Below are 27,685 nucleotides of genomic sequence, written 5' to 3' on the forward strand. Positions count from 1 at the left end.
TAATAATCTCAATAAGCTACACTTAACTCGACAGTACATGCATTACTACTTATTACTTATATTATTACATTGTATTATTATACTGTATTATCATCATCAACCGGTAAACCCACTTGGTACTTCACACTTGTTTTATTTTATACTTATACCCACCTGGTACCTAATTTATTTTCTGACCTGTTTTTATAGTGTATTGTATTATATTTTTTGCTAGTACTTTCTCCTGTGTGCACTGACGTAAAGGCGAGCTGCTGTAACAAAGAGTTTCCCTTCGGGGATCAATAAAGTATTTCTGATTCTGATTCTGATTTACTTCACCTCACAAGACCTTGTATGGCAGATTTTGAGATGAGGTCTGCCATTGTTCTTATTGTTCTCAAATCTAATGTATTTGGACAACACAGTAAAATAGCGGGTCACTCCCGGGTCCAGCTCTCCGGTCTTACCACATCGGCCACTGTCCCTCTCCCAGCCGGGGCCACAGTTCTCCTGATTGGGAGAAGTCTGGGGAAGTTTTTGGGCCACCTCGTATTCCAAACCAGCAACTCGGATCAGGAAGCGCTCCTGGTTGATGGACTTCTTCAGAGCCTTGATATATGTCTTGACCTGCTTCTCCATGCGCTGTCTCAGGCAGCTGAGATTGCAACTCCCTGGTTATGGGTAAATAAATATACTGTGTTTCAGTCACAAGTACACAGAAGAGCCTAATGGCATGTGTGCTGCAAAAACACATTTGTAGACTTAAAAATGAGCTATTACTGTGTACTGCACATTAAGCTGCATGCTTTGACTAATGATAAATAATGTGTTGGCTGTACAGCAAAATGATCACAAGGTCAATATATGGAGTAACTGCTGTCAAGGTATTGTTTTAAGTGAGATGACTGACCTGTGGTGTCTCCAGGTTTGACCTCAGCTTCCAGCTCCAAAGTAATGCGTGTTACCTCTTTGTTAGAGGGGTTGCGAGCACGTCGCCCTTTAGCTTTCTTAGAGGAGTCACATTTGAGGTTGACAAATGTCACCAGGCAGTTGCTGCATGGCTGCCCGCCTCCTGTGGACGACACGACATCACATTGTCTGTGAGGAATTACTGCATAAGATATATCAGTAAACCCCAATCACAGTAATAATAATTAATGCTGATTAATGTTTGAGAGTTAAGGTCTATAATTTCTTGGAAGATATGAGTCAAGGGTAAAAGACAAATCATTAAGTAGTTATATTAGGGCTGCAACTAATGAATGTTTTCATTATTGATTCATCTGCTGATTCTTTTCTCGATTAATCGACTAATTGGTTTGTCTATAAAATTGTGAAAATGCAATTTGCCAGAACCAAATTGCTTGTTTTGTCCAACCAACAGTCTAAAACCCAAAACTATAAATCTTATATGACAAATAACAGCAAATCCTCACATTTGAGCAGTTGGCAGCAGTGACTGTTTAGCATTCATGCTTAAAAAATGATTAAAGCGACTAATCCATTATCAAAAATGTTGCCGCTAAATTTTCTGTCGATCGACTAATCAATTAATCAACTAATTGTTTCAGTATATCCCTTTACATTTCTATAAATAACAGCATATGTATACAGTGGCACACACAGATTAAGACTGACCTGGTCCAAGTGTCCGTCCTCTGTCCTCCGTCCTGCCGGTCAGCTTCGGATGCAGGTGACATTTGGCGTTTTTAATCTTGAAAGAAGCCGTCTGCTTCACTGGAGGGGCCAAAGTCTCTACAGACAAACACGGCACAGTGGGTAGGAGCACACTGCAACATCACACTGTTGCCACAGCAAAAACAGACTGTCGGTGCAGTCGTGATTGACAGACTGGATTGTTGAAAAGTGTTTCATTATATGAATCTGGAGGGCAGCGAACCTATGCAGCTCTGACTACTGCTGGAGTTGAGCCTGGCAGGGGACTTCCCTCTGAGGATGGGGATACCACAGCTGACTGAGTAGCTGCTGTCAGACTCTGCAAAAGGTCACGCACAAAGAAGATGTTTACAATTTTTTACTTAAAAAGAACTTCTGTTTGGTATTTTGTGATTGCACTCTGACTGTGGGTGACATACCTGCCAGATAGTGAGCCTTAGAGGCACAGGTAAGAGAGCAGCTCTCTTTCTTGCCCGTCTTGCTACAGGTCAGAGTGGCCTTTGGTGCTACCAGTCCAGGAGGACATTTCACCAGCTCTGAGGGAAAATAAAACCCACACAGAATCACACACTGTTGACAAAGAAAGCTGAGAGAGTGAGAGAAATCATGCAGGCACTGTTATGGTATGAGGAAAGTGATGTGCTTTGAGTGTGCGTCAGTGAAATAACCACAGGGAGGCAGTGCTGCTACATACCAACACAGTCTTTCCTGTTCCAGTGCAGCTTGTACCCTGGTGGACAGGTACACTCGTAGCTCCCCAGAGTGTTGATGCAGCCGTATTTACAACCCCCACGATTTATACTACATTCATCAATATCTGTGAATAAATATATTAACATATAGACATTCAGTGGACATGCATAAGTATCACTAAAATGACTAATTGTGCACACCTACCCTGTTCTAAGACTCTAAAACATAAAGAAATATGAGGGAGGAAAAGGATTTTTATTGGCTTTGATAAAATCATAAACACTGAGAAACAATGTCGTCTGTCCAAAAAGATCTGGAGTCAATTTTGTTGAATACAATGAAAAGAGAGAAACTGGCCTAATAAGAAAGAGCAGAGCTGTGAATGAGGAGGTCCTGAGAGGTCAGTTCACTTCATCCTGTCACATTCTAGGAAGATTAATATGCTGGTGTGTAAACAGAAGTGATTCTTAGTTTTGATGTCACCACATTCAATTTCATGGTCAAAACTTCTTTGCTCTTCAGCGAGGAAGACTTGCAGTGAGCCATAAATTATAATCACCTTTTCAAACACATGCTGAGCTAAAACCACTAAAAAGCATCCAGGCTCCAGATGCAGGCTGGCTGCCATTGACACCAGAGAGAAAATTAGTTTAGTGAGTAAAGCTGAGGATGCGGCAGGCTGCGGACGAGCGGCGGAGACATTGGGAAAGAGACTGAGATAATGGCAGTGATTGATGATCTGGCCTGCTGATATGAAACGCTCTTCCTTGTCTCATTCAATTTATTCACCCTGAATAAAAACAGTCTGCGTGCCTCTGCACTCCCTGAAGAAGATGATGACTTCATCAACAGCGCTCTGCCGATGTGTAGCCAGAGCTGCTTGGAAATGTGGAGATGTTGGAGATGGACTGCTTATCCTCCGCATCAAAGCACTCAATTTAAAGGACAAAGAACTTTAATGAATATCTGATGGAAGCAGAGTTCATCTGCCAGCAACTGTTGTTCTGACTTCTTTGTTCCTCCCATACTTGAAATGTAACCAAATACATGTATTCTGACCTTTCTCCAGATCAAGTCTTTTTTCTTTGTGTGCTCTTACAGAAGAGAGCATAAATGAGTCAAGAAAGAAAAGGACAGAACAAAAAAAAAAAGACAAATTGACATTTAGACTTAACAATTGCTTTGTATAATGGAGAGGAATTCCGGGACGGGTTGGGGAGTTCATGGAACTTTTGCCATCTTTACATTCTAATCGCTTTTGTGCGCTTATTCATCAACAGCAGACACTCCCAGTCCAAACAACATCGTAATATGTGAGGAATTTTCTTGAAGCACAATCTGGACAGATTTTTCTCTATTTTGCCAATTAACTTTAACTGTGAAGATATCAACTTAAACTCTGTGGTTTTGGGGGATTCAGTGTCTGTTTCTTAGGTCTATGTATACATACATTTTGTCAGTACCAGAAGAACGCATTTCTGTTGAGGTCAATGCTGACTGGATCAAATGAGGGAAATTCAAAAGGTATTTAATCACAACTGCTCTGAGTCTATTTTCTTACCAGATAAGCAAAAATGAGCAGATTGCTTTGCTAGCTGAGAGGGAGAATGGCTGGATATACTCTCACTTGGGAAGAATGTTGACAGGCCTCACCACAATGCTTGACGGCAGGTCACTGACCTAATTTGGTTTGTTTAGGGTAAGTCTATTGTTAAACACTGAGCACAGCTTTCTGGGTTGTTTGGCAGCTATATTTCGGTTAATAAACCACACAGAGAATAACATAACCTTGGTTATGGCCAGGAGTGAGAAAGTACAACAGGGAGCACCGTAAATCTCTCTGGGGTTATCTAACAGTTTGGACAGCGTAGATGAAAAGCGAGGGGAAATCATTCATCACCGGCTCTCTCAACAATGGTATAGAGAGTCATTTACGCCTGACCATCTTCTCTCCTCGCAGCAGCTCAGTGTGGCCTGATCACAGTCCATCATGTGAGTAAAAGCCTTACAAATCTGATTCTGGTGCTTTTATTACCTGAACTGACAGCTATTACAGCTGCCTATGTGTGGAACGAATCCCATGAACTTATTCGAAAATACAGTTTGTGTAATTCTAACCATACATACAGGAAACAAAAGCAAACTCTTACAATATAATACAGTCAAGCAGCATTACAACCATCTTTCCAACTCAATTTCAACTAAGCATTATATGAGCTTCAAAAAGGTGGTATTTATTGCTGCGTCACTTAAATGGATTGCAAAAAAATCTAAGATGTTCCTGTCATTTTGTTCACCTCCAGTATGTGGCAATTGCATAGTAAGAAACAATTTTTTGAAAATGCTTTTTTTAAAAAGGTATTTAGGATTTAGTGGTATCTAGCGTTGAAATTGCAGTTTGCAACAATTTGAATACCACTCACATCACCCTCCCCTTCCAAATGTGTAGGAGAAACTACGGTGGCTGTGAAACTCGCAAAAAATGCGAAAGGCTCTATCTAGAGACAGTGATTGGTTTGTCCGTACTGGGCTACTGTAGAAACGGTGGCGGTGCAACATGGCGCCTCTGTGGAAGGGGACCGCTCCCTCTGTAGATATAAACGGTTTATTCTAAGGTAACGGAAACACAAGATTCTTATTTTCAGGTGATTATACACTAATGAAAACATATTTGAATATCGAATATTCCATTTCTGGCAATAGCTCCTCCTAAATGTTAAACACTGGACCTTTAAGGCATTTTCAACTTTATTAGATTGTGACAGTAGAGATACAGGCATGAGGAGAAAGAGAGGTATAACGTGCAACAAAGGTCCTCAGTTAGGCATGTTGCAGTAATACGGTATCCCATTTTTTTTACTTTTTGAGGTGTAACTAACTGCACTGTTGTGTTTGTGCAGACCCCATTATCACATACATCTACACGTTACCGCTCTCTAGTCGCAGTAACATTCCTTATTCTACATTCTGTTGCAACATTCCTGATCAGTGGACCTGTCAAACTACAGACAAGAAAAACACATACCAAATCAGTGCAAAGCTATGTATTTCGAGTACATATGCTGTCTCTCTCCGTCTTGCCCACAACTACTGTGAGTCCCTGAGGTGCTGGAGACAGCAGCAGATTCTAACTGGTGATACATACTCCATCAAAGGGACACCGCAACACCCTGATGTGCTCTGGCGGGCCTCTTGCTGCCTGCCAGGCAGATCTGACGCGCCCCCACACAACTCGTCCTGACACCAAAGGCTGTTTCTGCTATCTGTTCCACACCTGAGTACAGTAGGTACCTGCTAATGTATGATGGACGCGGTCATACTCTCATAACTGCGGTTTTTCATGTTTTAGTCCATTAACTACAGCACAAATTGTCTACACTTTACATTACTGCCAAGTGTAGCGTAAGTTCTTAGATTGATTTCCTGCCTTCAAGGCAGCCACCTGTTTCAGCTCATTTCAGTCCATTTGAAAATCAACTTGCAGAGACTTAAAACTGGCTTGAGATACGTAAACCATCAGAGTCATTTAGTTACATTTAGTTATTGTATAAGAAGCTGCATGCAGGGACTTTTACATGTTTTTATTCTTCGAGGATGCTGTGACATCTAGATTTCTGAGTCAGATGGTGAAAAGATGAACAATAACAATACACTGACACTGTGAAAACATTCATGTTGATTTGTAGGAATAGCTTGCTGTTAGGAAGGCAACTCAAGTCTCAGATGTCAGAATTAAAATTTTTTTTTTTTTTTTTTTTTAAAGAGCCATAAAAGTTATCCCTCTAACGGGCTTCGCTATTGATATACCCTCACAAGGCTCTGCCTCTGGGGTAACACCCTCCCCGTATAAAGACCCAGTGCATGCATTGCTTGTCTCCCTTTTTTTACTCAGCCACCATGTCTCACGGACATGACTGCTGGTTCACCATTCGGTGCTTGGTGCACTGTCTGTGGGGGACCTCGTCTGGAGCAGACTGAGGTGTTTTGATAACATCCAGCTTTGATGGTGTTGTCACAGTCTGGCCGAGAACCTCAGGTGGGCGGTGCTCAGCCACGGGACAACTGTCATTTTTTTTTTGGCTTTTGGCAGGGTTCAGACTAGTGTTGATTTGGGCCCAGCTCGGAGTACATATCATCCGTACGGCCTTCGCCTTAGGTTTTAACCAATAGCGTAGCCCGTTAGAGGGCAGAGCACATACGAAATAGAAATAGTAGTTAACTGGATGCAACTCCAATTCTATGAGTGCGTGCGTAGCTCTCTAACCACAAGCCCAGCTGGTCCTAGTTGTTGTTGCTGAGTTTCAAAGGGAGACAAGCAATGCATGCAATGGAGCTTAATAGGGGGAGGGTGCTACCCCGTGATTGGGTGGTGAGTGCAAAAATTCTGTCTCGGGTGCCGAGATGGAGCCTCGTGAGGGTAAACCAATAGCGAGTTAAATCCAGGTAACTACTATTTTCCAACTCAGACAGTTTGCACCTCTTGCTGACAGTGGCAGCTGACTCAGCCCACACTTAACCACAGCATCCTGTGCAACCTACTGCAGTACCTTTGTGACCTATGCTAACGGTCATCTCTCGTTGTGCAAAACACCCTGTTATTCTCCACTGGGTAAAGGCCCAGGCTGCAAAAAAGCCTTTTGACCTATAGTATGTGCCTCATGTATGATAAAGAAATGGTATGGCTTGCTAAATAACGGCTTGTTAAGAAACTTTATGCTGTCTTTATCTCATCACGTGCTTCACATTTGACGTAGATGGGTTGAGCCTTATGCAATGTCTTGTACGTGTCTTATGTCTGACCATATATGGTAGTTAGCTTGAGTTTTTCCTGTCATCCATCTGTATAAAATGGAGGCACAGAAGGGCGTAAGGGCTTTTTAGAGTCTTGTTAGAGGTAGAGAGGGAGAGAGAGAGAGAGAGTTTTGTTGAATACCAGTAAGCCAGTTGATTATTAGAAGCTTTTTTCTTTTTGCATAAAGGACTTTAATGTCCATATCATAAGATTTGTTAAGCCTTAAATAAAAGCAGATTGTACACTCTGCAGTTGAATTATAGTTCCTGGTGTAGGTCTCTTCTCTGAATGCCGACTTCACTACTAAAAAGGTAAGAAATTCCATGGGATAGGCGGAAAATTTTTAGTTTAATTATATGATGTTAAATTGAAATGATTTGTCTTGAATTGTATTTGAGTTGTTACTAAAGTGATGTTATAGGACTAGATGAGGCTCAATGCTGCCCCGTTAAACTGGCTGAGGCTCTTGAACCCAGTCTCGAGCCCCCCTTTGCTATGTGAGGTACCACCAGATCCACCTAAAAACTGGAACATATACACACCATTGCTTATATGGCCCAGTTGCTGTACTGTCACAGAACACTGTAGTCTGAAAGAAGTTATAACAACCAAGCTGGTTATCGCCAGTCAGTCTTAGGTCTCTTAAGCAGGCTCTAACTCAATGTTTAACTGCGTATGTAGAATAAAGAAACCCGTCTGATACCTAGGTCATAGGCCATCAGTCAGCCGTCTCAAGGTAAAGTATCTCAGAGAGAGGGTATCGGCTAGGAACCACAACATCTTTTTCAAGTGTAGTTATGTTTTTCCTGCCAAACATAAAGCAACTAATGGAGCAAAGAGGTGTGTGATGCAGAGGAAGAGGGATGGATTTACATCAAAAGACAAAGCGTGTGGGGAACAGACATGCTGCTGGCTCACCTCCACAGTGTGCCAGGCCGTAGAGGACGTAGCCTTTATGACAGAGGCACTGGAAACTGCCGGCAGAGTTGACACAAAAGTGGTCACAGGCCCGGTCAAAAGAGCACTCATCAATGTCTGTCAACAGATAGAAATACATGCTGTTAGAAACTTCTCAAACAGTTCAACAAATTACAAAAAAGATCTTTACATTTTTCAAACAGAACTCTTCCATCCTCCTCTCATGGCACATTTTCTTTTGTACTGTATTGTACCCATTGTTTGTCATGAATTGCAATGGGTCAAATCACATGTTGCAACAAAAGAAAGTGTCTTTTGAAAGGAAGACGTCTTCTGTTTGGTACTTGGTATAGTGGTTGACCTCCTAGAGTCATGCAGTTTTCTATTTCGATGCACTGAAATGGAATTTTCAAAGTATTTTTGAAATAACAAGCAGCCACAGCAGGAGTCAAAAGAAAGTCTGGTCTTCACCTGATAATAAGAGCTGAGGTGCCGTTTTTCCTCTACACATGGAACCTGCCACTCACTTTCCCTTTTATCCTCTTAACCATACCATAAACAACCCAGTATTGTTAGAAACCGCATAATCTGACTTCTAATTTTTTCGTTCTGACGTTGTATGTATATCATGTTTCAAAATCACTGTAAACCTCAACAATCATTGTAGTATTTACATAAATATGTCAGATGCAGATAAAAAGAACCCTGCTTTCAGTGTCTTTGGTCCCTCAGACCTTGTGAACCTCCAGGGCTCAACACTAACTTTTAAAAGTGGTTGCCAGGATGGCAACTATAAAATTCTTTGTAGTTTGTGTTTTATCTGATACTTTACACAATTTGAATCTTAGGTGTTATCAGTTAACGTGTCCACCCCTCAATTCCTGGTATACAAAATACCAGTAGTGCAGCTGTTCTTCATAGATCCCTCAAAAATGAATCCAGGAAGTCACTGGTTGCTTGTTCATTCATTCTCTCCCTTTCAAATTTTGGTTTTCTGGACATTTATGCTTTTTCCCACCACAGATCAATTGGCCCTTGCCACTGATGGCAACCAAAGGCCAAGAATAGGTTGCCAGTTTCTGAAAATGGTTGCCAATGACAACCTGTCAACCGCTACTGTCGAGCCCTGGCCTCATCACACCTGCAAATCCACATTGCAACAGCTCCTTCCTGTCTGTCAGTAGCCTCTCGGTCTTATCATTTTTAGCTTTTCTGCTCATTTACACGAGCATCCTGATAAGTCGCTTAAAATGTCATGGGCTCATAAAGAAAGGATTGATACATGAAGCTACAGGAGATGGATGACATTTGGTTTTATTATGATCAAGGTTTCCTTTAATGTCAGCAATAATCTGTGTCAAACCCAGGCAGCACATGCTGGGAGAAAATGGGGATGTGCTATAACTTTGCTGGATGTCTAATTGGCTAATTTAAGAAAGGTTCCCAGGATTTTCCCAGGAATATCATGCTTTCATCCACTATATCTGAACCTCCTCTGGGTTATGAGGCAGCGCCAGCCACCATCAAACAGATGACGCAGGTATTTCACAGCAATTACAGGAGTTCAGTTAAATAATGGGTTACCTTGAAGAAACCAAGAAGACAGACTGATAAACGTCTGCACAAATCTTGCATAGCTGTACAGAATTGTGCAAAATATTCACACTGGGCATAATGCTTCATGTACAATACAGCTCAACTCAGACAATGAAGACAGTCATTGAAGTTAATAGTTGGCAGACATGTTGTGAGAGCATCAAGAAGATGAAAATGTGCTGAGATTAAATGCTTATTAAGTGATCAGTTTACAAAACAGCACACACGCTTTGGAGGAGATCCACGGGTTGATGTTCAAAAGTTTGAAAAATCCCAAAATGTTTAATTGATGCACACATGCAACAGCACACATACAACACCTCCTCATCTAGATAAATAGATTCACTTTTACAAACAAAATAACCACAACATAGGTCGAACATCTAACAAATAAAATGATCTTTCAGAACCTGATGCACTGGTTTTATACAGAGAGGTCGAAAGTGAGCACAAATAAAGATGAAAAACATTTACAAAAACAGTCCTAGCTGTTTGTCCCCTGTGGTGGCAGATTCATAACAGCAGTGGTAGATGAGAGCAGCATGGGCTTGCACATGCTGTATGAGGCATTGCAAAAGTGATTGTTTTCGGCATATTAAGCATAAACTTTGCTCAGCACACTTTAAAGCAAAGAGTCTGAAACCCTCTGGGGAATTAGGCGTGGTGACTGAGTTCACCCTCAAAAAATGTTGCAATAAGTGACGCCAGAAGCCGATCTGCAACTTATCATTATATCTTTTTGTGTTGTGCCATGCTACATAGTAGATGTGTGAAGACATCTGGGACTCCTACAACCCTTATTTACCACGCAGCTAAGTTGAAGTATGCAGTGGGTGGGCAAGACTGCATCATGAGGTGATGTACGTGCAGGGGACCATGGAAAGATAAAGGGAGAACAGTGATATCGCTTACGCTGGAAATAACAAAATCAGAGTTTCCATCAATTATTTCTTCTCTTTGCTCTCTGTCAGTCTGCCCACTCATTGCACCAGACTGATCTGGGTGTCAGGACTCAATTCACCACTACAACCTCCACCAGTGCTCAATATAAAATTCTGGGGAGGCAAATGAGGTTGAGTGAAACTAAGAAAAAGTCACTATTGTTTATACAGAACAGATAAGAGCTCTATCAAAGATGTTCCCTCTGGAGAATACACGGCATCAGATGAACATCTCCCTGAGTGCCCTCATATAGATTAGGAGTGAGAAGGAGATGAGAAGGAGACTTTGGAGGGTGTTGAGGGTGGAGGAATGCTGACAGGGGCTCAGCAGACATGCCCCATCCTGACTTATTGGCCATGGTCCACTGACAGCAGGAAAACACCATGACTGTTTAAACCAAGATAAACCCAGATTTCAGTTTACACATCTCAACACCTCGTGGAGACAGCAATGTCTATTTAAGTGTTACTGAACACCATGACCCACCACAAAGCACTTAATAACTGTAGTATTGTACCATGGTTGTAAACTTGCTGCAGCTCACCCTTAATCTTCTTAATCTGCCAGTTCTGGATTTATGCTCATAAAAGAGATGCATGATGGGATTATTATATGTCGTTTCATTAAATGAATACTTCTGAGACAAACATTTATGTTTGGGAATTTTAAAAGGGGCACGCCACAGGTTTAATACACATGAATATCAGCCTATGAAAACAGATGTAGAATGTCTCTTGTGCTCTGAAGGTGTTTTGTCAACTCTGAGATAATAACCCTGATGATGTCATAGTGATGTCATCAGGGTTATTTCTACTTGAGCTTGGCGACCTCAATTTTGTTTAGATCCTGCAAACTTGGGGCATAAAGATGTGGGCATTTAGCAGGCTGGGGGGTCTCATAAAAGACATTATCACTAAAATAAGAATAAGTACATAAATTATATGTAACAAAAATAAACAAACAATATAATAATAAAAAAACAATAACATAAATTGGTCTTCAATTTCAGTTGAAGGTTAGTACAGTCAAGCTCTATTAATTTGTATCTCAGGAGATTTTAAATTATTACATTTTAGAGATTTACAATATAATTGGAAATTGTTGTAAAAAGCATTAAAAGTGAGTAGATTTTCATGACTTTGGCTTTTGAATGTTTATCTTTTCTTTTTCCAAGTCAGACACATGCTAAGGACCTTTAATACCATGTACCATAGTTATCCTGCCTTGTTTGTAAATTCATTGTTAAAAAAAAAAAAAGACACTATCGAGTTGTATTATGGGAGATGCAGGATCCATTGTTTAATGATCTCCATACTAGGGACAACAAGTTATGTCCTGGCCTCTGCTGCTTTGATTCTGACCATTCTTTTTTCAATCTGTCTCTTGTGAGTCCCTCAACTTCATGGAAGTACAATACTAAGTATACTACTAAATCCCTGGAGTGCCGATTTAATATCAAATTTGCATACTAACACCAGGGTAAGAATCAGAATAGAAATCATTAAGATAAAGTTTAACCTTTATTGAGAGGCACACTATTTTTATTTTGCCCTGCTCTCGTTCCGCAGTTGAGAAAAATGTAAGGAATGAGAAGAGAGGATAAGGAGCAGACAGGTGACTCAGTAGTGCGCAGTGAGTGCAAGCCTGGCAACACCTCACTCAACAGGAGGTGAGCTTTATCACAACCTTTCTCTCCAGACAAAACACACAGCACCAAACAAGGACAACACTGTTCCAAAGTTGCCCCTGTGCACCCAAACAGCACATGGCTGAGTCGGTTAAGGCATGGTGCCACAGGCAACAAGCTGTGATTTACATTCCTACATGCACAGAGCGCATTTTCTCAGTTATTCGTTGTTTGGGCAAAATAAACTTTGCATTGTTTGGCTCCAAATAAGGAGAGAAAGGCAAAATAGATTTGAAGCGACAACAAAGTGGCTGCAAAGCACAGTGACACTGTGTATATTTTCATTGACCACATAAGATGTTTACGTACTGTGTACAGAGTGGTGTGATTCAGTGCAGCAATTCTAAACCCATTGCATGACATTGATGTGTACCAGGCTGGATATTGATTGACCACATCAATAAAGAAAAGAGAATTAAAAAATAGCATGTCATCTGTTTTTCCACTCGGGGAGAGGCTGAGCTCGGCTCCACAGTTCTAGCCTGCCTGTCTTCTTTCACCAGATGTTTCTGTAGTAGCTTGATTCATTCAAGAACCAGAGGTTTTAGAGTTGGAGCTCTAATTCCCCACACCTGTGTTCAGCAATGGCAAACTCTTTATTTGTTCTGCAGCTAGTCCTCTCAGCTCCTGCTGAGCGATGCCTACCACCAAATAAAACAGACAAACAAGCCAGAGAGGCCTGGTTTGGCATCTTTTCGTGCAACTAGAAGGACATTTTTTTGATTTACCATTCTTGATAATCAATGCAAAAATCACTATCTATAAGAAAAAGTGTTGAGGACATACTTTCGGGTAGTGGTCCACAGGAAATTTAGTTTTATTTTTTTTTTTAGACAAAAGGTAGTCAAAAGGGCTACCTACCTTGACAAGTTCTCTCATTGGTCAGTAGCTTGTAGCCTTTCTTGCAGCTGCACTCAAAGCTGCCCACTGTGTTTCGACACACGTGATCACACCCCCCATTGTTAAGACGGCATTCATCAATGTCTGTGAACAGAAAATCATCAAATTACCCATCACAAAAGAGAAAGTTCAAGTTAAACCTGCAAATGTGAATTTTTTGTTGGCCACTTGGGGGCAGTAGAAACAAGCTGTGAACACAACACTGACATATTTTTCTTGTTAGCAAACAGTTGCTTATTTACACATCTAGCCGTTGTGTTTCTGGCCATCTGAGGAACATCAGTCCAACTTTCACTTTCTTTTTAGTTCTGTTTTTTGTCTCCACCAACTCTCCAACTGAGAAAAATATCTGGCTTTTTAGCTGCTGCTTCACTATGTTCACCAGCTAGTCGTTAACTTTGTCCGTTGTTTAGTGCTGGGCAGGTAGCGTACAGTACGTTTTTAAAGCTGAGGGAACTGCAGAGTTAGGATATAATTCTCTGGGGGCTGATCACTATGAGTAACCCCTTTCACATACAAGTAGTCATGTGATCCATTGATAATATACATACAGATAAAGCTACTATAATCAATATACTGTAACAAAAGTTCATGAAAAGTTGTTAAATCTGAACAGCGAGGTGGAGACATAAGAACAAAGGCAGTTAGGCTAACGGTGCACTGCCATGACAGTCTTGCTGAAACTGGAAATGAGCTTCAGGGATTTCCTTACTGGCCCTCAGAAGGGCTACAATCAGTTTGCGTGTGGCTGTAATGGGATGCAGCTCTCACACAGTAAAGCCTCCTGGCAGTAAGGCCTCTAAATCATCACTGTCCATCTCCCTCCGATTACTCTGCTCTTTATTTTTGTAGCCAATACCCAATCGATATATCATGTGTTCATCCCCGCTTTTGATGGTGCGCTGCCTTGGCAAGTTTGGCAGCGGCTCTGGTTAATTCTGAATCATCATCACAAATGAAGCATCTATCTCTTGAGGGAGTCTTCATCATCTGGTTGAAATAAATGCATCAGAAAAGGGAATAAAATTATCCCTTCCTTGCTCCATCTTTGTCTCCGTTCTTCAGAAGTGCCTAGCCTGCAGCAAGCCCCTGTCTTCTTGTGCCAGAGCTGCCTGGGTTTGTTTTCCTCTTGTTTCCTCTCAAACCAAACTAATGTAAGCCAGTGTACTTTTGTCAAAGTTGTTGGTGTAACATTACCAGCCGTAGAAGGCTGACAGATTTCTATCCTCGCATTTTCTGGATACACAGATTGTCCTCATTCTCTCCAAAGTCGTCTACTCTCCGACTGTCAGTAGCGCCTTTGTTTTCTAAGTCTCCTCAAATATAATTCTCAGTTTTACCCTGTAAGTTTGGAATTGATTTTATTAGACATAAGATTAAAAAAAACTTGCTACAGTATACAGGTTGCTTGACTTGAGGATGCTCGGTCAACATTCAGAAAGGAGGATGATGGTAATGTAGTGGGAAAACTGTCAAGAAAACTGGTGGCATGACAAAATATTACTTAAAATATGCAGCTGAAAAGCAGAAAGTAGTGTAAGATTGGTGGTACCAGTAAGGATGCAGACATTATAAGAGCACTTGTGGGTGCAAAACAATGATAGTGTAGTCTATAAAGACAAAATCCTACTAGCAGGTTAGAAAAGGTGCTAAAAGGCATAAATAGTTTGATAATAATTCCTGTGAGCTCCAGGTGGACAAAGAAGCTCCCTTTCATCGTATGGTATTTGTTGCAATTATTTAATTTTATTATTTTATCATGTTTATATCTTAAGTTCTGGATCTTATTTGCTTTTATTATATGTTTTTAATGTAAAGCACTTTGTAACTTTGTTTTGAAAGGTGCTATAAATAAAGTTATTATTATTATTATTATTATTATTATTAATGTGCCTGGCAACACGTCAAGATAGAGATGAATTTGGTGACAGCTGGAGAGGTGCGGTTTGAACGGTGATGCTTTACCTTTGCAGGTCTTGCGGTCTGGCTGAAGATTGAAGCCAACAGGACAGCTGCAGCGGACTCCTGTCACTGAATCATGACATGTGCTATCACAGCCGCCATTGTTCACTGCACAGGTCTCTGCAGGGAAACAAGCACTCACAGTCAGACGAATCCCATAGAAAAATACACTGTAGATGCTGTCTTGACCTACTTATTTCTCCCCATCAAAACAGCATACATGCATACTGGTATTATAGTAACAATGGGAAGCCACACTATTCAGCATTCATTTTTTGTGTCAAACAGGAGCAAGAAATAGGAAGCAGACATTCAGGTCCTCAGTAGCACATTGGAATGAGGGGGAAACAAGAATAGAGAACAGAGTCAGAAATGCAGCAACAGGATGAGATTAATAGTGAGGGAATTGAGGAGATGCTTGTGAATGATGAAAGGAGACAGTTATTATTAGGAAATATTACAACCAACACAGCCGAACACAGGGTTTCACACATTTTCTGTGTGTGTGTAAAAGTATGTAAGTGTGTGCATGTTTGCTTCTTTTTGGTCAAGGTGAATTACGACCTCAAAGTCCTTCGTACTGTAGGGCATCCATCTCCCTTCCATCATGAGGGCAGAGGTTTGACTTCCAGACAGTTGCAGACAAAACCACCACTTTTTCCTGGTTTTGAAAAAGCCTTGCAGGCATTTTGGGGATAAAAAAGCAATTTCAGCTACCTGGCTCCTGTGTTGGCTAGACTGATTTGAAAAAGGGAGGTAGTCAGTCAAGACAGGGTAGCTGAGGTCTCTTCTCTAGACAGTGACAAATTTCACTAAGACTTTCATTTTAAGCAACAGTACATGAGAAATTTGTTCTCACAACGCACTGGTGTGTGCCTTAATAGTTTTGGCAATTTTATAGAAAGCCTCACACACTTCAGAACAAAAGACAAATAAAAAAAACACTTTTGCGACCTGGAACAATCACTTTAACTTGCTGTAAGGCAACTGGTCATCCACACAGCTCATCACTTCTCTCTAATGGGCTGTAGGATGCTGGCTGGCAACTCTTCTAAAAAGGAGCCAGCACAGCTGGGCTTAGTCAAAGACTTCACACTGGCAAGGAGATGGTAGCTCACACGTGGCACTAAAGAGGGAATGCAGCTTCACTGGTTTTTTTAAATAGAGAACTAGGATCCCTTTGGGGAAAACACCTAATCCTCTTCACTTAAAATATAAAACTGCACTGCCTGCAGCAGCCATAATGAAACTTTCTAAAGCTCTTTCTCCAAATAAAAAAATCAACTGTAGACTGGAATTATGTATCAAAGCAAAACGGGTGCTTACAGTGATGTAATTTTATAGCCGTTTCACTGACAACAGCTCAAAACACTTCAGTGGATGTTGTTGCTGAAGGCAGAACATGACGCTTAGGACACATTTCAGGTACATATTAATACACAGGGGGTTGAATAAAATATAAGGTAAACACATTATGTTTTAGGTTACATGACAATAAGCAATATTTCTGATCTCCTCTATACCCTTCTGTATATGTTCAACAGTCTCTCTTCGTTGGTTCCAACTTTTGTCAATACAGTTTGAATGTGTTTGGTATATGTTGTCATGATTTATATGAGACAGTTCCCTGGATAACTTAAACTATTTTTGCTTTTTTCCCCTCCTTTGGCTGAAGCTCATGCAGTTTACAAAGATTATTGCTTTTAAAAGTCAACCTCTATTATAGCTTTCAAACGTTTTCAACCTAAAATGATGCACATAAAAGCAGCGTTTGTCTGTGTGTTTAAAGTGACACTATGTTTCTTCCATTTTTTCCCCTTTTTTGAGTTTTTGCCTAGGGTCTAAAGATAGAGGGTGTTGTATACTATAAAGATTGTAAAGCCCCCTTGAGGCTATATAAATAAAAATTTACTTGACTATGTAACTTTTGAAAGAATAATCTTCCACTTACAATTGAAAAGTTAAATTTATAAATCAATAAAACGCACCTTTGCTAGATTCAGGGGTTTTACTGCCTTACTTGCAGTAGCTTTTGGTGGTTAATGTAGCTAATGTTAACAAACTTTACATAGATATTGCTGTGTAACTGACATTACTGAGTCAGTTTGAGGACTCTTCTTGTGCTACTGTTACACTACGTTTTGGCATTTACCATTCCCCATAATTGCCACTTGTGTCCACTGTTTTGTTTTTTTTGGGGGGGGGGTTCCAGTTAATGCCCAGGCTTGAGAGTGTAGCACTGTGGGTTCACATAATTGCAAAGTGTGAACAGAGACAGTTGGCAGACGAGATGATAAGACAGTGTCAGGACATGCCTCCAAAACGCTTAGTCAGGCAGTCATCTCACCAAACTGTAATGATCATGTGTTAAGAGAGCAAAGAAAAATTTCTGACATTATGGTTTTGTGAAGACAGGGGAGAGACACTCGCTCTGGTATGTGTGTGGGTTTGTGTGTTTTGGATGCACACCAGCCACATCTACAGTGAACCATGTTGGAACCCGCAATTACAGTAACAGTGGGCAGACTTTGTAAATATTCCAATGTGATGTGCATGGTGTTTGGTCTAATGCTGAGCCTCTACAGTATATGTTTCATACAGAGAGGTTCAGACAGTGTACAACAGAAGCCACAGGATTTCTAGCTGCAGCACTTCTTGACTTACATCACAACTGTTGACAAGCAACCTCAATGCAAGTTGTCATCAGCCATTTATGACGACCGCAAAAAAAAACAGGCAAGTGGACAGAATTCACAAAAAGGCACAAGGCAGAGTTTCCAGAGATGACCAGGAATAGATGGCTTTCGTGAAAAGATATATATATATTTTTTTAAGAGAAAATACTGTGTGTTCTTGACTAAAACAGCAAACATGCAGCTGGAGTTACTCAGAAGGTAAAGTTGTTATCAGACAAAAACCGGACTAAAGCTCTGAGGTGAATGCTCTCTAAATAACATAAACCGCACAGTAAGAAAATAAAACCATTGAGAACAGTATGTTTAAGGTTCTCTAGAGGTGCAACTGTGAGAGTAAACCACAAAGCTGGTTTCAGTATGGTACAGTAACACAGGAAATCAGGAATAAAACTGATAAATGAGGATGCAAAATATGTCTCTTGCTCCTAATGTTTCTATTTCTGAGAAAAAAAAACAGAAACTAGGACACAAAATCCTAAAATAGGTCAGACTGTTATATCGTAGCATGTGGGAAACTCAGAGTACATACAGTAGTAACAACTAGTAACTTAAAACACTATTGTTGCGTGTCTTACCTTGAACAGGCTACTCCTCTGAGAACAAGCCTCCTCCCTCAGTCTCTTACATGGTATAATTAAATCGTAAATCTCTTTGATGTATCAAGGTTTGATACATCCTTGCAGATTTATGAGTTTATTTTTCCTGCCATCTTTGCCATATCTATTAAAACACAGCTCATCCAGAAAATTGGGCTTAATAGCATTAGTGATATTATCAAAATGCAAAAAGTTTCTATAGTTTTTTCACTCTCTTTTCCCCCAAAATGTGCTCCATTGTTCATTTTACTGCAAATGTAGTGAAACAAATTACTTTTGGCCACAAAATAGAAGAAGGAACTGGACTGGAATAACAGATATATTCCCTCAAATTGATTATTTTCACCATTTTAGGACACAAGATTATATGTGCTTGAAAAAGCCAGTTTAGAGGGATTCTGTGTTTTATCTTTTATATGAAGCAGCGCTGAATCATGGACACATTGTTGGCTCCCTTACCAAAGCTAATAGGCCGCGATGATGGAGTTTAGGAACACTATGGCGGAGTGCAAGCTTAATTTCGCTCATTTCAGTCGTATCAAAACACAAATAAAACCACAGTCTTTGGTCTGCCTCTTAAAAGCCATCACAGCCTACTTGCACTTGTGCTAATATATCCTTGTTCAGTAGATCAATCAAACTGGTGGAACAAGTATTCAGATCCTTTACTTAAGTAAATGTACTAGTGAATAAATGTGAAAATCCTACATTTAAAATCTTATTTAAGTACAGAAGTACTATAAGCCAAATGTACTTAAAGTACTAAAAGTAAAAAAACTCTAGATTGTTTATACTGATGAATCAATGTGTAAGCTCTATTTTACTGTTGTTGTACTTTACTGCTGTGGTATGTTATTTCTATTTGACAATATTAGATACAGTATATCTCTCTCTCTTTATATATGTTCATACTGCAGGTCAGAGGCTCCCTGTTTGCAGCTGTGTTTTGAAAAGGTGTGGTTTGACAAGGGCAGTGGTTGTTATTGAGAGGGCATTCACAGAAGGAAGAGGAAGGTGGTGGGGGTGGGGGTCAGAGGTCAAGGGTCAGAAGGATGATGCCCCTGTGGGGAGGGGAAGGGCCTGATCAGTGTCTGCTAGGTTAGCTTCCTCTTCTCCCCACACCCCCAGACCCCCAGAGAGAGGAGTCAGAGGAACACATATTTACCATTGGGGAACAGCTGTGGGGCTGCCTGGGACTGGACACTCCTCTCCCCTGCATGCACGCGCACACCCACACACACGCACACATTGTAAAAACACCACTTTAGTTCTCTGTACACTTGAAACACGCAGCATTCGTGTGTTATGTAAATCATAAGCATGTGACAAGAACTAATCTGATCTGGTATACTGTATATCATCATTATTCCTATAGCTCCATGATACTTAGCGTGAATTATGGGCACAACTTCCAAGTGTCTTCCCTTTTTTTGTGAAATAAATGATGTGGGAACCTGTCACACCTTAAATGGGATAAATTGATCATACCTCTGCCTTCTATTACCAAGGGATGGGAGGACGACCTGAAGAAGTGGCCTTTGATAATGTGCACTAGCATATTCAGCTACTTTATTGATTATGTTGCTATTGATGATGAATCGATGAACAATCTGAAAACTGGTTCTCACAGTAATCAAGTCAGGCACATTTTATTAAATGAAGTGGAACGCAACCTTGTGTATATAAAAGTAAACATAGTAGACATAGTAGTAGCAGAAAAGTCAGCTGTTTTGGATTCGTCCTCTTTTGGTAGACGATGGACACTGTACCATTGCTGACAGGAACAATCCGTTTTCATTTTCGCTTTCGACACATTGCCACAAATTTAGTTTAGCTGGACTGTTGGTGCAGCCACCAACAGCACAACTGTGTGACAGGTTTTGTTCCCCACATTGTTTATTTCCCAAAAAGCGCCAACGAAAAAAAAAAAAGACACCTGTAGCATACCGCTGACTCTCACAGACACCGGTTCAGTGAAAGGAATAACCAGAAATTGCACCCATAATTTTATGGGGCTAGGAATAAGGTGGATAGCATGGACAAGAGGGGATCATCTCTCCTGACTTAAACAAATAATCCATTTATGCCTGCAGGAGGTGATAATGACATTATGCGGTTGCAAAAGAAAAGACAACCTCTTACTGGTAACAACTGATCATCAGCAGTTATTATTTTCCACATCCTAACAGTAAACTGGTCCTTGTCTAAAATGAAAAGGGTGACATCTCAAGGCAAAAGTGTTATCTCGCAACATGCAGTCATGCAAATAAATATTTCACATAGTGCAGACAAAGTGCAGTTTTTCTTTTTTGTGCAGTTTGTGTGTGAGATGAGGCTTTTGCTAGTTAGTATGAGCGCTGCAAGCCTTGATAGAGCGCTGCAGATAGAGCGAGTGGTGGTTAGTGCTGCAAGCTGAAAGACAGGGACAGCCAGATTCATGTCTGCACTTTATGGTGTCTTTTATGGTCAGATCATTTCAGAATTAATGTTGTTAGGCTGTTATGTCGAGTCTCCAAACACTGTCAGTGGCCCAGCTGTACAATTTATGTGCAGTCACTAAAAACGATTTCAGAGAGCATTAGTCTATTTTTGTTTTTACATATAATTTAATTTAATTGATTGGCTTTTAATTCAACAAATTCTACAAGCCAAGTGAATCCCACTTCTGCGGTCCACTGGGTGTATATTTAGCTTTACACTAGACTACATAGCACACATTTAGTATGCAGACTATGTACACTCACCCATGATACAGCTGGGGTGACGGATTGGGCCATCGATAAAATGGAAAAAGGTAAAAAGCCTTTTGAGGATCTTTTTAAAATTGTGGTAAGAACTACCATGTTTATCCCTACACTATTTCAGTTATGTTTCAAACAACATTTAGGTATTATTCGGTATTATTATTATTTTATTTCAATCCCTGTAATTAAAGCATGTATGGTATTGGTCATTCTGATGTGCCAGAGGAGGAAGCAGAAGCTCAGCTCTGACAGTAAGGTCAATACCACAAAGCATGCACAGTTTACATCGACTGCCACAGTTCAACCAACATGTCCCATCCCAACATGCAGTGTCCAGAAACGAGGATTCTCAGCAGTTAGAGGACAGAACACTGTGAGATACATCTGAATAAGCCAGCATGAATGCACAGACCACCTGAAATGAGAGCACAGTGTGTTTATGTTATGGGCATATGCATGTAGACTACATGTGTTTACATGCATGTGATGCATGCATGCATACTGGATATGTACTGTATGTTTGTGTGGGTGTTCGTATAGCTTTCTGTTTGTATTATAAAATGCATCTCTCGCTCTCTTCCTGTGTGTTTGTGTGTGTGTGTGTGTGTGTGTGTGTGTGTGTCTGGCATAGTGTGGCCAACTCTTTAGATGATTGAACTCCTGAGCATGTCTGCTCTTATCTGCCTGCTATTTGTGAATGTTTATGATTTGCTGTGCTAACAGTGTGAATGCTTCCACATGATCACTGTGCCTTTCTGATATCTGAACTTACTTGATACACAGACATTTTATGCACAAAAAACCCCTGATTGTGTTAGGACTGTTTCAATCAATAATCTGACTTTAACGTTTGAGTAGCTGATTGAACAAATATCTCTAAGAGTGTGTGTGCTCATGTGTATGAATGAGAGAGAACAGTCCATGTGTGCCATCCATAAAAATCCCTGCTGACACTAAAATTCCAACCTACAGTCTGCAAAGTATCAACAGAGGTGAGATAGAAAGGATAAAGAACCAACACTTCCCAATAGAGCAGCATGAGGCGTATTATTACAAAATGCATGACCAAGCCGGGGTGAGGAGAGACACCACAAAATGAATGAAAATGTGGCAGAATGCATATGAAATACCCCACAAGATGGATTGAATAGTGAAGCTACAGCATACTGAAAGAGCCCACCAGACTAATGACAAAGCCACTGACAAGGCAAAAGCTGTTTTGTAATCATGCTCCATGCTCCTTTTGGATGAAGTATCCAGAGACTCAATGAATCATCAACTTTTCCAAATCAATAGTGAGGCTAAACAGGAGTGAATTTTCACATTGTGTGGTTGCTATGGATACCCTCTACACTCTATACATCATTAACTATTTAACTATTTCCGAATGCGGTGGCTGAGAAGTAATTATCACTACGTGCCATGCAGTGCGAAAAAATACAACAACCCCAGCAAGTAATTTTTATTTCATTTCTGACAATTAAGATTGTTAAACTTAATTCAGAATTAGAATATGAGTTCTTGGTTCCAAGAGAAACCATTTGTTTTAAGCCTTGAAATAAATAAAAATGAAATTTCTTTCTTCAAAGCAGAGGTTGCATCTTGTAACAAGTCATATTTATCAAAAAACAATAAGACTTTTTTTGCCGGAGGGATAAGGTTATTGTATTTAAACATGGCACACCAACTTGAAATATCAGTGTACACTGATGCAGCTTTTTAAGTGTTACATTAAAAAAAACAACCACAGTTTCATCATGCATTGCTTTTGAATATTTTCTTATGGTGGAAACCCTACACAGTTACAGTCCTAGTGCACAGAAGTGGTGCCTTACTGAAGGTCTTCCAACGTTCTTGTCACTCACTCTACCATCAGTGGTTCATTTGGCAGATTGTTTGTTTTATTGAGGTTTTTATTAACTAACAGAGTGTCTGGGAGATGGAGCGCCCCCATGTTGACCACAGAGCAGCCCTCCCTCCACCTCTGTAACCCCAGACTCTGAGGGGGAAATCAGAGATTTTAACTGGCTGACTGCTTCCTAATCTGGCACACCAAATGTACATTTGCTCTGCCTTGGGAATAAGACAGGCTAAGACATATAATTTGAATGCGGTCAACTTTGTGGCGTTCCCCTGGCCTAGCAGGGTACAGCATTAATGACAGGTTGGCTGACCAGACCTTGACATAGGTCTGGCTCTCATCAGGGCTGCAGTAATAAAGGGGATCCAGAAACACTGAGCTAATCAGCCGCTACCCAAACCAAGCTCTCAAACTTAACAGCCTCTGAAACCAAGCAACCACCTCACCAGTCTGCTTTGCAGGCGTAGCTTCTAACTCTATTACCATGTTCGTCTTCCTGACAATGAAAATATGTCCTATCCAACTCACTGAAGCTTCCATTACAAAACCCAGGTTACTAAACACTGCAAAGTGCACTCTAAATTGGTTTAAATGGGTATGTACTGTATACAGAAACTATTAATGACTCTTTGGTTAAATAGGCGGATAAAATAAAGGCCTGTCTGCAGTAATGGTCATGCTTAAATTTACACCTGACCATCTTTATTGTTATATTCCAAGATTGTCGATGAATTGTCTGTGTAATTCTGCATGACTAAAACGCAGTCCGTACTGAGCTAATTTATCGAGACCTCTGCTTTGACTCTACTGCACCTGAAGGTCCCATCTGACGAGAAACTGCCCTTCAGAACGGTTCGACATGCTTGAGTAGCTCAATGATTTTTACTCAACTTAAGTCAACTGAGGCAAACGCTGATAAATGCCAGTGGAGGTCAGGTGTGTGAGTTAATCCCCAATGGGAAGCAATGGAGGAATTGACCCGAGGGCTAATAGAAGGTGTGCGTCTGACTGCATGGCTGAGAGACAAGAGAGGAATAGGGAGAGCTGTTGCACAGGGTCCAGTGAAGAAGAGGAGGAGGAGGAGGAGGAGGAAGAGGAAGAGAAGCCAAAGCAGATGCAGGAACTGAGAGGTTACTGGAGCAGTAGCAGAAGAAAAAGGGAAAGCACAGTGGGTGGTAGCCTTTTGTCCTTGTATGTCACAGATCAAGAGAAAAGGCTCAGGCGTACAGATACTGTAACACGGCCTTCATTTCAGCTTGCATTTTATCACTATAAACCTCATTTCAAACGTTAATTAAATTTGCTGTCGGAAACCGGATGCTGAGTTAATTGTTGTTGTTCTACATTTTCTCATTCAAAAGCCATTATTTCTTGCCTTTGGTCGTTGTATCGGGGTGAGATGACTCACCTACACAAGTCTTTCCATCGCTGTGCAGGACGAACTTCATGTGGCACGAACATTTGGGGCCGTGGTCTGTCTCCTCGCAGATGTGCTGGCAACCCCCATTACCGTAGTTACACGTCACTATCAAAGAGCACATAGTTAACAAAAACAGTACAAACAAGATAATACACATTGTTTTTTTAAAGTATTTTTTGGGGCATTTCATGCCTTTTACTTGAAAGTTGACAGTAGAGAGGTGACTCAAATCAGACTCCATTCAGTCCTCCTTCAGAGGGCTTCAAGGAGACATTCTGTACATAAAGCTTCCTATTGATTCCAAAATTATTGATTAACAAAGTCATAACTCAGTCAACATTTTAACAGCATGGAAAAGATATGCTGACTCACATTACTGTAGATGAGACCTCTAGATATCATTCAACATTTTTAGATTAAGGTCAAAATGTGTGTACCATAATGTGAAGAAGGGCATGCATTGATTTACATATTCACCACTTCAACTGGTGAATCCTTAATTACATTAATCACTATCATGGATTTATTCATTCATTACTCCCCAGACTAAATGTTTTTATCCTTGTGACTAATGAACTGGAGTTGCAGAGGAACTGAGAGGTCACATTTTTAAATTCTCCAACAGCCGATAAGGTGTCCTTGAGCAAGACTTACTCATTTTAAGTCACTCTGGATAAGAGCCTACAAGCTACAAAGACAGTCTTCATTTTAATGCATTTAATTAATTCTGCAAAATGGGCAAAAACTTTTGAGTGATTACATTTTTTATATTTTATGACATTTCTTACATACACAGTACAAGACTTATGTCAGTCACACATAAATGATGGGAAGAATAAGATTTCTGGTATAAGCATGCTCATGTATGTGTCGGGCGAAGGGAGCATTAACCTTGGCACTTTTAACACACCTGTGATGACAGAGTGAAAAAGAGCATGAGCGAGCCAAGGCTTCCATCGCCATCCTGTCTGCACCCTACCATCCCAGCGCCTTTTGCCCTTTTCCTGGGCTGTCACAGAAAAACTATAGAATAACACTTCTCCAATCCTTATCCAAACACAGACAAATCCCCCATCAGCCCTGGCCCCAGCTCTGACAGGATGATCTCCGTTGCACAGCAACAGGAAGTGTGCGCTGTCCATCAGAGCAGTCCCCTTCGAGTAACCTCCACACTTGCCCTGGTTGTGTAAATGATCACTCCTTATTTGATAAACATGTTTTTCTTTACGAGAACTATTCCGAAGATTAGTCACGGCTTGGTAATGCAACGTAAATGTCAGTAGCCGACTTCAAATGTGTTGGAAGGCATTTGTGGAATGAATGTAATTATCAACGGCAGGTTTCCAACCCCAATCACCTTTTCATGAGGAGCCTATAAATCCTCCTTCTGGTGTGTTTCCTTGTGTGTGCGTTTCTCGAAGGGGGGACTATGCTTGAGGTTGAAATGACTTACATTTGCAGTCCTTCATGTTACGGGTGAGCTGGAATCCAGGTCGACACTCACAGGAGATGGCACCCTTCTGCGTTTCCCTACAGATGTGTGCGCAGCCGTGATTCTTGTCCATGCAGGTGGGTCCCTCCTTTGAGCCGTCTGGTTGCACTGTGAAGGAAACCAGGTGATAAAGTTTCTCTTTTAACTGCCACACAGATTAAACACGTTTTTTTAAAAGCCAAAAATCATTCAGTAAACGAAGAGTTTGGTTTCATCACAGTTTGATCACAGAGCTGGTAAGACAAGTAAAAATGTTAAAATGCCTGTCACGCATTCTGACCCTCATATATGCCTACTGCTGGTGACTGACATGCCCAGTACCCCTTTACAAAGATTCAAGTATTTGTTGGAACATGCTCGCTCTGCACAGGCAATAAAAAGGAGGCTGCCAACAGAAAGAATAAAACCCCCAGCAGGAGCTGATCCCGTAGACCTGTAATTTTAATTGAGGTAATCCCCCATAAAGAAAAGAGAGAAGGAACGCACAAAAAAAGGGCGTCAGTGGACATTTTCATGAGTCATCAAGGTTGAAGCACTTCAGTAAGAATGTGTCAAACCTTTAAAAACACAAAACGAAGATATTATTGGAAATCAAAACTTTAATAATTCAAAGCTTTACTAAACATGGCACACAAAGATGCATACCTTCTGTGTGATGTATAAATGCTTGATGAAGAGGTACAACAGACACCTAGCATGAATTTCCATGACTTGAGATCCTCATGTCATGAATTATTACACAAATGGATGCATTGCTCCCTCTGCTTTGCTCTGCACTGTAATAACACTGCTGCCTTTGTGGGAGAAGACTGATATCTGACTTATTCGTTGTGAAACTCTGCCACCACTACAGATGCAGTGACAAACCCCAGCTCTCTGGCTCATTAAAAACCAAACAGATCTCTCTCCTTCTCTTCTGGTGAACAGGGAGGCAGTGAGCAAGAAGACATCTCCATTAATGTCTCATTAAATCTGCTGTGGCACTGAAGGGCGTTTGGAGGTCTAACTTTCTTAATTAACCAACTTTTTTTGCTATAAATTTAGGCATTTGCATATGTGTGTGGAAGTGTCAACACCTAGTAAAGCTCATATAACCTTGTGCACTCTTCCTCTAAAGTCCAAATGTAGTGTGTGTTCCTGCCTCGAGGGCTACGAGGAGAAAACAATCTCAGCTCGACAGAAATGGGTTTTCACAAAATTCTATCTTTAATTACTTATTCATGTACTTTAACTCCTGCCACCAAACCCTCCTTTAACTATGCCCTCTTGTTTTCCACATGTTTTGCCAAGAACTCAACCTGCCCATTTATGTATTTCCACTCGTGGCTGAATTCTATTTTGAGTCTCTTTACTTCAAGGAGCTGACAATGCGAGTGCGACAGACAATTCTGACCTCCTGGTTAAATACTTTCCGTCACTTTAAGTCCGTCAACAAATGTCACAAGGTCATTCAATCCTCTCAGACTTTCCTGCCTGAGCTCTTGCCGTTCTTGCAGACAGGGTGAGCCATCAGACACTAACTGCAGCAACAGCCATCCCTGCTACACAAAGACTCAGCACTGAACAAACACTGAGCCAGCGCTTCAGCTCTGAAGGCAAAAAGAAAGGCATGGCAGGACTGGGTGAAGTGACCATGAATGAGCATCAACAGAGCAGCTGCTGTAAAGTGCTGCAAATGTCACAGCGAGTCATGTGGATATTTAAGTAGGATGTGGAATTCCTTGGCTTTG

General features: G+C 40.8%; 1 protein-coding gene across 2 annotated transcripts in view; it reads right to left on the reverse strand.

Moving 5' to 3' along the window:
* Window positions 1-27,685, reverse strand: part of scube3 (signal peptide, CUB domain, EGF-like 3) — an 80,366-nt gene that overhangs the window by 7,021 nt on the left and 45,660 nt on the right. Inside the window, exons 5-16 of one of the 2 annotated variants that reach the window (XM_044211471.1) lie at window positions 25,917-26,063; window positions 24,452-24,568; window positions 19,604-19,651; window positions 15,150-15,266; window positions 13,146-13,268; window positions 8,060-8,176; window positions 2,351-2,473; window positions 2,076-2,192; window positions 1,880-1,975; window positions 1,618-1,734; window positions 890-1,051; window positions 447-650 (exon numbers count right to left, since the gene is read on the reverse strand). In XM_044211471.1, coding sequence (XP_044067406.1) covers window positions 447-650; window positions 890-1,051; window positions 1,618-1,734; window positions 1,880-1,975; window positions 2,076-2,192; window positions 2,351-2,473; window positions 8,060-8,176; window positions 13,146-13,268; window positions 15,150-15,266; window positions 19,604-19,651; window positions 24,452-24,568; window positions 25,917-26,063 — 1,488 coding nt within the window. The remainder of the gene's footprint in view (window positions 1-446; window positions 651-889; window positions 1,052-1,617; window positions 1,735-1,879; window positions 1,976-2,075; window positions 2,193-2,350; window positions 2,474-8,059; window positions 8,177-13,145; window positions 13,269-15,149; window positions 15,267-19,603; window positions 19,652-24,451; window positions 24,569-25,916; window positions 26,064-27,685) is intronic. The other variant, XM_044211472.1, reaches the window with a different exon arrangement.

The sequence above is a fragment of the Siniperca chuatsi genome, linkage group LG10, assembly GCF_020085105.1.
Source record: "Siniperca chuatsi isolate FFG_IHB_CAS linkage group LG10, ASM2008510v1, whole genome shotgun sequence".
Classification (NCBI taxonomy): Eukaryota; Metazoa; Chordata; class Actinopteri; order Centrarchiformes; family Sinipercidae; genus Siniperca; species Siniperca chuatsi.